The sequence below is a fragment of the Xenopus laevis genome, chromosome 7S, assembly GCF_017654675.1.
Source record: "Xenopus laevis strain J_2021 chromosome 7S, Xenopus_laevis_v10.1, whole genome shotgun sequence".
Lineage (NCBI taxonomy): Eukaryota > Metazoa > Chordata > Amphibia > Anura > Pipidae > Xenopus > Xenopus laevis.
This window is the reverse complement of record NC_054384.1, coordinates 51,785,856-51,798,770: the sequence shown is the minus strand read 5'-3', so window position 1 is coordinate 51,798,770 and position 12,915 is coordinate 51,785,856. Positions and strand designations below refer to the sequence as shown.

The 12,915-nt window shown below is 38.2% G+C and overlaps 1 protein-coding gene across 1 annotated transcript in view; it reads right to left on the bottom strand.

Annotated features, from left to right (window-relative positions):
* Nucleotides 1-5,350: 5,350 nt before the first annotated feature.
* Nucleotides 5,351-12,915, bottom strand: part of ctnnbip1.S (catenin beta interacting protein 1 S homeolog) — an 18,224-nt gene continuing 10,659 nt past the window's right edge. Inside the window, exons 3-4 of the mRNA NM_001093151.1 lie at nucleotides 7,892-7,982; nucleotides 5,351-6,257 (exon numbers count right to left, since the gene is read on the bottom strand). Coding sequence (NP_001086620.1) covers nucleotides 6,199-6,257; nucleotides 7,892-7,982 — 150 coding nt within the window. The 3' untranslated portion in view covers nucleotides 5,351-6,198. The remainder of the gene's footprint in view (nucleotides 6,258-7,891; nucleotides 7,983-12,915) is intronic.

Sequence of the window (12,915 nt, the reverse complement as noted above, 5' to 3'; positions counted from 1 at the left end):
TTATTGGGTCTTGTCTTTTTGTTATGCAGAATTTGTGCAAAGGTTTTTCCTGAAATGCTATGTGATAACCATCTTTTATTATATTCAACACCCATGCGTCGGAAGTTGTTTGTTGCCAGATGTGGAAAAATAAAGTCAGTCTCCCCCCAACTTCCTCTTGACTTCTGGCGTCAGAAATTAGGTGATTTAATCTGACTGGAGCCTTTCTTCTGACTAAATTCCTTTGCTGGAAATTTGGACTTAAAGACTCTGTTCCGGAAATTATCTCTATTTTCTCCGTCTCTGAAAGGTCTCCTGCCTCTAGAAGACTGTGGAGAGAATCTTCTTGTAGAGGAGCGAAAAAACTGTTTCTTTTGAGCCTTAGGCCTGTCTTGTGGAAGTGTCTTCCCTTTTCCTGTTACTAGGCTTTCTAGCAATTTGTCCAAAGAAGAACCAAATAGTTTTCCAGGTTCAAAGGGCATTGAGATAAGCTTATTCTTTGAAGCTAGATCAGCTGTCCAAGCCTTTAGCCATAGAGCTCTTCTACCTGATGTAGATAGAGACATGGTTCTTGCTCCCAACTTAAAAGACTCCACCGCAACATCACATAAATAATCTGTAGCTAGCTTTATCGGGTAAAGCATATCCAGGAGATCATCTCTGGAAGTTCCTGTATCAATATCCTCTTCTAAATCATTTAACCAGCATTTTAATGATCTGGAAACAGAAATGGCCGCCAATGACGGTTTACACACATTGGCCCCAGCTAAATAAGACCTTCTTAGGGCACATTCCGCTCTTTTATCCATAGGATCTTTTAATGCACTCTCTTCAACTGGAATTGTAGTGCGTTTAGATAATCTGGCAACTGCCGTGTCAACTTTCGGGGGCTCTTCCCACTCCGCTACCTCTGATGACTCAAAGGGAAACATCTGTTTGAATCTTTTATTCATTTCCGGCTTTTTTCCCGGATTTTTCCATTCATCAGAAAAAATCTGTTTCAAAGAATCATGTATTGGAAAACAAATTTGTTTCTTTTCAGAAAAGAAAGGTAAAGCCGATCTATTCCCAGACTCAGTTGTCACCGATTTTGGGCAAACCATTTTCCTGACTTCTTTCAGTAGTCTAGGCATCTTTTCCACATTAAATAAATACATATCTTTATTTTTAGTGGTTGAAGTAGAAGAGGAAAGTTCAGAAGAACTTATTTCACCCAATTCAGTCTCTGATTCAGACTCACTAACAGCTCTGGAATGACTGGGCACTGACAGGGGCGATCCGCCAATGAGGCGAGCTGAGGCGCTCGCCTCAGGCGGCATCGCCAGCTAGGTTTCCAGGGGCGGCAAAAAGCCGCTCCTGGTGCCTTTAAGAGCCGAATTTCCGGTTTTTGAACCGGAAATTCGGCTTTACTAGGGCGAGAGAGCGCAATTGCGCTCTCCGCACTAGCGTTGCTGCCTCCCCCCCGGAAATCGAATCGGGCTGGGGGGGCGGCATTACTGGAGCCGCCTCAGGCGGCAATACATACACAAACGGCGCTGGGCACTGATCTTGACTTATGAAAAGCTCCAATTGACTTTTCCATAACATCTTTAAACCAAGACATAAATTCATCCGTTCTATCTTGGCTGGGGTTGGTACAGGCCTGGCAGCTGTTTGATGCCCATCCCTCAGGAATTGGTTGATCACAGCCTGAGCAAATCCTATGCCTGCTTTCTTTTTCTTTTGCCTTCTGACATCTAACAAAACACAAAAGAAAACAGGGATAAACAAGATGTCCAATCAGCAAAGCAGCCATAACCAACCCTGCTGCTACAAGATAAATACCTTAGCAGCCTTTGAAAACAGACTGGCAGCCCTTAGCCACAGTACTGCAACAAATGAGGCACAATACCACAGTTCCTGCAAGTTTAAATACCTTACCAGCATCAGAAAAAAATGCCTCCTTCTCCTTTAAAATCTGAGCCGCATCTCTCCCAACACATGTGTCTCACCGCCATTAGTGATGATGTCATCCTCCTGTGCATGCTTCTGTGCTGTGCACCCAGAGTTAGGGAGAAGAGAATAAGCGGCTGCATTTTCATTTCCAGTCTGCCAAGCATCGCCTGCAGCCCTGAAAAGCTTTGTTTGTCATGCCTAAGGGAACCTTCCCCTGGGGAACTCACCCTCAGGTAGTTCCCCATGCGGCCATCAGACACCTCAGTGCCTGGATCTTCGCCTACACGGCCTCTAGGACTTGTGCAATGGTATGGCGCAGGAAAAAGAACACTGGGGAAGGAGGTACTGAGGTGGGTAATTGTAGGCTGATTAATTATTCATGATTGTGTTTTTTTCCTGTGCTACAGGCATGGTGAGGGACTTAACCCATTAGTATCTGTGCTGCCTGGAGGACTAAGGAAAGGTGCAGTTCTGGGAAGGGAAAACAAGCAGTAAGGGTTAACAGATGTCTGCACAAAAGGACTGAGTGCAACATCACAAACATGCCCACTCCTCCCTCACTCACTGGCTGTTGCTGTGTAGCTAAAAAGAGAACCAAACTTTTTTTTATTAAAATCCCCTATCCCACATAGACGCCCCTCCCTGCTACCCCCCCAGCCTTGTGGCGCCCGTGAACTCAATGCCCTGAATCTGCAACGAGGGGTATGTGAAGAGTTAGGGGCATTTTCTCAGGGTAACACCTAGGCTGGGGAGCAGGGAGGGGGTCTATATAGGGTAGGCTTTGGTTCTCCTTTAAGCAGAAAGAGCTGTCCCATTTAATTGACAGATGGCAATCATATGAACAATATGTCTTGGAAATAGTAAGGACAGTCACCCACTGATCTTGTCAGATACATGCAAAGATATTATCGTTACCTGACAAATTTTCTAATCTGACTGATTAATTAAACGATCGATCACCGTGGTACGAAAATACACCAGTCTGAAAATCATATGAAAAGTTTTGTACAACTATATATGTGCATCTATGGCCAGCTTAAGAATTGTAGAAGTTTGGTTGAAGAGTTGGCTTCTGATTGTTTCCAATAGTCATGCTAGCAGAGAAGGGACATATTCACTAGGCACTAATTATAACAGATGGCAGCACTTACCTGTGTTAGGCTTACCTCCTTGTCTAAATACTGTTTAATTATATGAGATTCTCATTTGCTCATTTCAACATGCAGAACTTATATGACCAGACACAGATGTACTTTCCTGCATGTCACATGAGTTTGCATGCTCTGGCTTTAAGGGCATGTAAAGGAAAAAAAAAAAAATCACATTTTTACTTTCTTTAATGAAAAGAAACCTATCTCCAATATACTTTAATTATAAAATGTGTACTGTTTTTATAAGAAACCTGACTGTATGCAGTGAAATTCTCCCTTTATTTACTTGCTCTGACTGCTGTGTTAATAAAAATTCAGATGGTCTCCAACTGCTCTGGGAAACAATCATGCTTTCAAGCAGCAGGGGGAGCCCTCCCCCACCTTAATTCCCAGAACTCGAGCAGCTTTGTTTGTTTCCCTATAGAGCAGTCAGTGACTGTGTAGCGATTTATATTGGATTTTATTTTTGCCTTTACATCCCCTTTAATGTTTCCAACTCCAGTGGCAGGGACAAAGATCATGGAGCAAGGTTTAAACAGATAAACTGGGATTCTATTTGAAGGATTATTTTGCTGCAGCCACTGGTTCTGCAGAGTTGGAGAAAGTATGTATTAAACAATACAAAAAATATAAAATCCACATTAGATTACATGACAACACCAGAGCAGTCTGCATATTCGGATTATTAATCAGTCTTGCTGTATCGGCTTCTTTTTATTTGACCCAGACCACACTGAGCATGTGTGTGGTCTTGCAAAGACGTTTAACAAAGTTACAGGATGGTGAACCCCTGTGGCCAACTTTGAAAGCATAAATCAATCCATCAAGTTCAACCTGCTTTATGGCTAGTTGATCCAGTATATCTGGCTGAATGTTCACCCACTTTAAACTCACTTCTACTTTAAAGCGAATATGCACAAAGCAATGAATATATGTGCAGAAGGGATTGTGAGAAAAAGTGTAAAGGGGTTGTTCACCTTCCAACACTTCAGTTCAGCTGGTTTAAGATACTTTACTAGAAATAAAGACTTTTTCCAGTAATGTTCTATTGTCTATATGTTTTTGTAATATTGAAGTGTCATTTCTCACCTTAAAAGAAGCGCTGTGGTGGGGTGTAGCGAAAAACGGTAAAAAATAAAAACTGGAAAGCAACTGAAAAAAAGTCAGGGGGAACAATCTGAAAACAACTCAATTGAGTAAGTGTTTGGAAGGTGAACAACCCTTTTAATGAAAGTACAAGTAACAGTGTTATTAAAAGGGTCTGTTGTGCTAATTGCATGTAGATATTTATTGTACTTGAAAGCTCAGGGCTCAAGCTCAGCAAAATATTCTCAATTCTCTTGTGTGTCAGGACCCTTATGGGGTCAAGTTAATTTAAAAAACCAAGTAGCACAGAAGAATCCATATCTAAAGTGGCATAATAAAAAGTATTTACAGAAACGGCATACAACCACATAGCAGCATTCATTATATGTATATTTACCATTTTGAAGTCAGATATTTTATTCCTTTCCCTAGAATACTATTTAAGAAATAAAATAGAGCTCAACTTCACTAATGCTCTTCTGGCTGAATGGAAGTGGACACCCTTCCCAAAACAGTAGATTCTGTTACAGCAGCAGTAAACAGCAACTTGATAATAACCTTGGTTTGGGAACAATAATTAAAGGGGTTGTTCACCTTTGAGTTTACGGTTAGTATGATGAAGAAAGTGTAGTTTTTAATTTTTTATAATTTGTTGTTTTTGAGTTATTTGGCTTTTTATTCAGCAGCTCTCCCGTTTGCAATTTCAACAATCCAGCCAGCGATTTACATTGTAGCGGCGGAAGGCAGTTCGGGGAGATTATTTGCCCCGAAGAAGAGGCGATTTATCGCCGGCCAACTAAATCTCCCCGAATCTGAGCGGGTGTCTCTGCCCTTCCAGATAGTTTGTTTTTAGATGGGGTCAGTGACCCCTATTTCAAAGCTAGAAAAAATCAGAAGTAAAGGGCAAATAATTCAAAAACTATATACCGGTATATAAAAAAAAAAGTTGATTAGAATTAGCCATTAGCTAAGTTAACTTAAAGGTGAACCACCCCTTTTAACATTTAAAATAAAGGGTAATTCATGATGCATATTTTGTGTGATAATCAGTTTGATCATTAAAGTAGAATTCCTGCATTACAGCAAGAGTGCACAGCTGGCATCAGCTCAACAGACTGAAGGTTTTTGTGAATTCCACGCAAGCTAAGATTTTAGCATGGATTTTAAACTAGCCCAAATGCTTTCTAGATCACATTGTGTGGCAATTTGCACAACGTTTAATCACTAAGGTGGAAAATATTCGCGTTGACAATGACAAAAAAATACCCAGTTTAAAGCCCACCCCCCACACACATGCACATTAACCAACTGCACAAGTCAATGGAATATAGTGTTTCCCTGTTGCTAAGAAAAGGCTTAAGTATTTCACACGGCTAAGACAATCTTTAGGCAAAATAAAATACAAAGGCGTAGCTTACACTGTTTTCCCAAAAACTGTAATAAATATTACAAAAAGCTGGCTTCTTTCAAGTCAAATGACACAGTGTGTAACAGCCAAAGCTTCAACATACAAAACAAACAAGAAAAAAAAACATTTTCAGTATTAAAATAAAACTAAAGTCAGTTTAAAAATGTCAGAGGGAGCGCACAGATCTTTAACTAGAGGACACCCTAATAAATACTTCCAGTTGCAATTATATCCAGCTCTCTTTAATAGAGATGGCCTATGTGAAAAAATATCAAATGGTCTCATTCATGAAAAATGATGAACTAAAAAAAATACATATACAATAAAAAAAAAAAAACAAGGTGGCGTTTGTCATCAGCAAAAATAAAAAACAAACCACAAAAAAACAAAACCTTGCAGAGGAGCCGTGGGCCAGTCTTCTTCAAATAGGTTTGTCCCAAACTGCTTCTTTTGAACAGGATTTGCAAAAAAAATCATTTACTTTCAATAATTGAATGAACAAATTAAAAGGAGGTCTTGGGGAAACTTCAGGACAGTTCATGAATCTGGAGTGTGTGGACAAAGTCTTGGGATATTGTTCAGTAGAAGCTTCTGAATGTTTAGGCCTTATTCATCTGCAAAACAATGTCTGCTGTGCTGTTACTGCCTTCGATCTTCTGTTTCTGATCTAGAAAATGCCATAACCACATCTTCAGCACCTGAAAGCAAAACAAAAGTTAAGTTCATGCTTTTTACTACATTTTTCCTGTATTGACCCTAGCAATCAAATGATGTTTATTATGACTTTGTGGAAGACATAAAGAGAGACCCTGGATTTTGGATTTAAACAAGAGGATAAAACTAAATATTACATATCTAAACCCACAAATAGCCTTCTATGTGCTATATTGGGGTACTCAGGTTGTGAAGAGAGGACATACTTATGGATTGGGTACTAAGGAGGATAACTGCTAATATGACAAAAATGTGGAGATAAGTTGCTAATGTTTAGGGGTGCAGATATGAGGGAGGAGATGCACATAAATAGTGTAAGGACAGAAAGTGAAAAACTGACCTACTGGTGTGTGTGTGGTAAGGAGATACCAATATATATCTGGGTGGAGACGGGGAAAAAAAGGATGTCCTAGTGAAGGGGAAAGGAGAAATGCCAATACTGTAATGCGAGGTGGGGTAATGTTGGTACGGGGATGACATAGTTCAGGGAACATGATAACGCTTGTTATCAAATCAAGTCACATTACAAAATGAAAATTGTTTTACGAACACACACTTAGGGGGTTATTTATCAAGGTCCGAATTTATCTCAATATCGGCTGCTACAAACTCCCATCTAACCCGCTCGGGTTTTTAACGCTTATTTATTATTACATTTTCCCAAAAATTTGCTTTAAACCCCCAACACAACCAAAAATCAATGGGACTGTTCCCATTGACTTTTATGCAACTTCGACAGGTTTGAGATGCCGTGTTTTTATATTTGGACTTTTTAGCCCTTGAGGTTTAATAAATTCTGAAAAATTTGTGATTTTTTTTTTTTAAAAGTCCGATTTTATAAAAAAAAAAAAAAATCAAATTTTTTGGATTTCTGGGAATTTCAGGTATTCAGAGCTTAGCAAATAACCCCCTATGAGGCTGCTTGCAGAACATTAGTAGTAGAACAAAGTTAAAGGGATACTGTTATGGGAAAACATGTTTTTTTCAAAACACATCAGTTAATAGTGCTACTCCAGCAGAATTGTGCGCTGAAATCCATTTCTCAAAAGAGCAAACAGATTTTTTTTTTATATTCAGTTTTGAAATCTGACATGGGGCTAGACATTTTGTCAATTTCCCAGCTGCCCCTGGTCATGTGACTTGTGCCTGCACTTTAGGAGAGAAATGCTTTCTGGCAGGCTGCTGTTTTTCCTTCTCAATGTAACTGAATGTGGGTTTTTACTATCGAGTATTGTTCTTAGATCTACCAGGCAGCTGTTATCTTGTGTTAGGGAGCTGCTATCTGGTTACCTTCCCATTGTTCTTTTGTTTGGCTGCTGGGGGGGGGGGTGATATCACTCCAACTTGCAGTACAGCAGTAAAGAGTGATTGAAGTTTATCAGAGCACAAGTCACATGACTTGGGGCAGCTGGGAAATTGACAATATGTCTAGCCCCATGTCAGATTTCAAAATTGAATATAAAAAAATCTGTTAGCTCTTTTGAGAAATGGATTTCAGTGCCCAATTCTGCTGGAGCAGCACTATTAACGGATTCATTTTGAAATTTTTTTTTTTCCCATGACAGTATCCCTTTAAACAAAACAACTGGACTGTACCATATTACCTTTAAAGTCTTACCTTGATCAAGAGAGTGCTGTGGCAGCTGGCTGAGCTGACTGTTTACCACTCCTGCATAAGAGCGAAGGAACGCCTCTTCACTTGGGGTGAGCTGCAGTGAAGACACAAGGGTAATACATATTTGCAAACAGTTCATGAACTGCATGAAAACACACTTTGTATTGAATGTGAATGAATATGATCAACTTATACCTCAGCATGATCTAAATTAAAGGACACCTATCAGAGAATATTTGTTTCCCCAAACCAGAGGTGGGCATTAAGAGTCCGCACTTAGAGGGAGAATACTATTATTTTGGCCAAAAAATGTTTGTAGTGAGAGCTATATCAGCCACCGTGTCCCACTGCAGACAGCCATATTTGGTGACACACATGCGTGTAACTCACTCACTGTGTACATGCTTGTAAAGTAGGAGCTTTCTGCATTTATGGCACAGACATGCACATAATGCATGTTGTGGTAATTGTTCATTTGGCATGTATATGTGCACCAACAGTCATAATAATGGTGGGGGGGGGGACCAAAAAATATTGTTACACCCTACAAGGGTGTTGTCTTAATTAAGTGGCACCTCAAGTGTGGGAATTTTTCTTTTCAAAACATTTTTATTGAAAAACAATGTCATATTCTCTAACATATCTTATTTTTCTTTTTATGCAGATGGAATATAATTCTCCTGCGCAGAGGAGAGCAGTATTTTCACTTTTCAAGCACATTACAGAAAGCAAAAGAATCAGAACTGTTAGAGTCCTTGTTTTATACATAAGTCTCTCAATGTAACTATAGCAAGGATTCAAATTACATGTCAACAATAATATTGAAATTAACAAAAATAGAATAAAATTTAAACCGTCTAAACTCTTATCGTCTTTCTGTTACATATCTTAATGTCTCCTATTAAAATATGTTAGTTGGTCCAGGAATCTCCCTTATAGGTTTCAACTCAAATAAATAAATACTATTACTTGTTCTAAATAATTCCATGCCCAGGCTCAATAACTATCCCATACCGATTGCCAAATCACAAAGTGGTATAAGCAATCCACGGTGACCATATTTTGGCATAAACATTATAATTATCTGTTGTGATACTTAACAATTTTTCATTAACCATTATCCAGTTCATTTTGAGGCGGAACACCGCTATAGGAATGGAACGTTTTTTCCAGGATGTTGCAATGGACTGTTTAGCAGCTATAAAGATAAATTGAATCAATTTTCGAGTAGACTTATCCAAATTGGGTATCGATGTATTTAGCAGTGCCTGCATGGGATCCTTACGGAGATTAACACCCGTAATGGAATCAATCAGAGTGAATACCCTAGACCAAAATCTAAATACCTCTTTACATTTCCACCAAACATGAAACATGGTACCTTCCATCCCGCAGTTCCTGAAGCATAATGAACTTGAGTTAGGGTAATATTTATGCAACTTGGCAGGGACCATATACCAGCTAGATAATACTTTATATTGTGTCTCTTGAGCCAGGATATTAATAGAACTTTTGGCTGTATTTTCCCATATCTGCTGCCAAGTAGTATTGTCAATTGTTTTATTTAATTCCTTTTCCCATTGTGTTGTATAAGTAGGGGGCGCAGTATTAATTGAATTTAGGATTTCTTTATATAGGATAGTTATTATACATTTGTTACAAGGAAATTTAAGGCACATTTGCTCCCATGCTGTTAATGTTAAAACTTTAGTATAGCCTGCAATTACCTTATTAATAAAATGGCGAATTTGGAGGTATCGAAAGCTTTCAATCCTAGGGGGATCATATTGGGCAACTATAGAGGACCATTGCATAACACCCTGTAAACCCAGAAAATGGTTAATATAAATTTTATTTCGCTCTAACCACCATTGAAAGTCTTTTCCCTGCAAACCTGGCTGAAACTTAGGGTTTCCAAATATAGGCATGGCTGGGAGATGTGGAGACTTCAGAGGCGTATTTTATTGAACCTGGTCCCATATAGCCAAGGACATTTTCAATACAGGAGTTGAAACTTCGGGTCTCTCTCGTTTAGGAATCCAAGGCAACACAGTTGGATGTATAGGTTTTAACCGTTCCATCTCAATTTGAGCCCACAATGGAGGAAATGGCCTATAAAAGTGAATCAATGGCACTATTTGTGCTGCTTGATAATAGAAAAGAAGATTAGGAGCACTCAGCCCTCCTTTATTTTTCGGCAATGAGATAGTTTTCTGTAATAACCTCGATTTCTTATTTGACCAAATAAATCTATTAAACTTTGACTGTACCTTGGCTATAACAGTTTTAGGAACTTCTGTAGGTAATACTCAAAAATAGTATAGTATTTTAGGAAGAATTATCATTTTTATAGCATTTATTTTGCCAAACCAGGAGACATATAATTTTTTCCATCCGGACAGTGTCTTATCAATTTCTAACCAAAGTGCAGGGTAGTTAGCTTGGTATAACTCTTCCAATTTAGAAGTTATTTTGACCCCCAAATAAATCAAATTCTTATCCCTCCATTGGAAGTCAAAGTTAAGTTGGAGCAATTTCTTTTGCATCAAAGATATTCCTAAAGGTAAGGCTTCTGATTTTGTCGGATTTATTTTAAGGCCTGAAATCACGCCAAAGCTATCAAGAATATTAAACAAGTGGGGTAATGATGTTAGCGGTTTAGTTATTGTCATTAACATATCGTCTGCAAATAGCATTTGTTTATGCAGTTGCTGACCTATTGAAACTCCAGTTATTCCAGGATCTTGTCTGATTAAAGTAGCTAAAGGCTCAATTGCTAATATGAACAACAATGGAGATAGGGGACATCCTTGCCTTGTGCCCCTATGTAGCATTATATTACTGGATTCAAATGGACCCCATTTTAAGAAAGCTTGTGGGGTGTTATATAAGGCTTGTATTAGGGAGATAAATTTATTCCCAAAATTCCACTTCCCAAGTATGTAATAGAGGTAATCCCAAGAAACTGTATCGAACGCTTTTTGTATGTCTAAGGACAGTAACAAAGCCGGAGTTTTAGATGCATTAAGGGTGTATATTAACTGAATTAGTCTTCTGATATTTTCTCCACCCTCCCTATTAGGAACAAAGCCTACTTGGTCCGGATGAATCAAGGAAGCCAAAAAGGAATTCAATCGGATAGCCAATATTTTCCCCAAAATTTTCACATCATTATTCAGTATAGAAATAGGACGATAATTACCACAGTCTAACGAGTCTTTGTTTGGTTTCGGAATTAATGCTATTTGTGCTAGTATAGACTCCGAGTGCATCTTGCCTCCCTGCAAAAGCTTATTAAACATTGCAGTAAGATATGGAGATAAAATTGGGGCAAATTTCTTATAATATAGTATTGAGAAACAGTCTGGACCTGGTGTCTTGGAGTTCGGAAGCAGCTTAATAGCTAATAACGTTTCATCATTTGTAATGTTATTGTCCATAATCTGTCTTTGTTCAGTAGTGAGAACAGGTAAGTGAATGTTAGCAAATAGCTTATCTGCTAAGGTAGTATCGAAATTAGTAGGGGAATGATATATCTCAGAGTAAAAATCCGAAAATTCTTTCAATATAATAGCTGGGTTACCCGTAATAACTCCTGATTTAGTTCGAATTCTATGAAGAGGAATATTCGAAGTCATAGTAGAGTGTAATGTTCTAGCTAAAGGAGTATCTGGCTTATTACCTTTACTATATCTTCTATTAGATTGCCATTGGATTGTATTCTCAATATCAAGAGTATATTGTAGATCTAATTCTCTTCTAACAGTCATTATATCATTTTGTATTCTAGGGGAATGTACAGTTTTGTTTTGCAATTCTAAAGTAAGCAATTTATTTTGTAGGTCTCGTATTTTCTCCATCTTTTGCTTTTTACGAGCCGTGGATATACTCATTAATTCACCTCGCAAGACAGATTTATGGGCTTCCCATAACGTTATAGATGATGATACCGTTCCTTGGTTAAGAGTAAAGTATTGATTAAGGGCTCTTTCTATTTGAAGCTTAAATTGCGGGGTTGCTAAAATTGCATTATTTAAACTCCATCTGTATTGAGACGGCTTACAGATCAAAGACCTCAGTTCTACTTTTACTAAAGAATGATCTGACCAAGCTATTGGTAGGATCTTGGCAATAGTTAGATTTGGCAATAGAGTCTGCGATAAAAAAAATATGATCAATGTGTGGGAATTTTTCAATGGTATGTGCCCTTTAACTCAAAAGCAATTTTTTAAAACATGCTCAAGTAAATCTACTAACTAATCCTGATGTGCACTCTGTTCTATTTTGATACAATTCAGATGAAAGCAAAATGATCTCTTTGCACAGTCCTTGTTTCAGCTACCACACTGAGTTTTTTGTCATTAACAAAACGTGGAGCATTGTGTTGATCAGAAGTCATTTGTTTGTTTAATCTTTTACCAAAAAAAGCAGACATGCATTTTTTGAGTCAGTCATTATAAAAATTACCTTTGTACAGCTAGGTACACACATCAAGATATTTATATTCATTATAATACACAAAAGCCATAAATATCTTGTAAATTATATCCTTATAAACGGTGAGTAGTGATGTCATCAGTTATAAACGGTGAGTAATGATGTAATTTCTGTCACATGACTCACTAAAATTAGTGTATTATAATTAATAAAGTACCCCCAGTTGTAAAATATGAGGATATTATAAGTTACCTCGGAGTTCCATGACCTGAATAAAAACACTCGGCCTTCGGCCTCGTGTTTTTATATGGACATGAAACTCCTCAGTAACTTATAATATCCTTATATTTTACAAGAGGGCGTACTTTATTCACTATATATACACATCAGTTCTGTTCAATTTATATGGTACAGAGGGCCAGTATTTCTAATCTACATGGTGGAGGGCCGATAATTGAATCCAGTGTTAGCCACATGCACTTTAAACCACACCCATGTTACCGCAAGACCATGTCCACATTAATAGCACACCAAAAAAAAAACCAGATGGTTGGTGCTCACTGCAGGGATCAGGGCTGGAACTAGGGGTA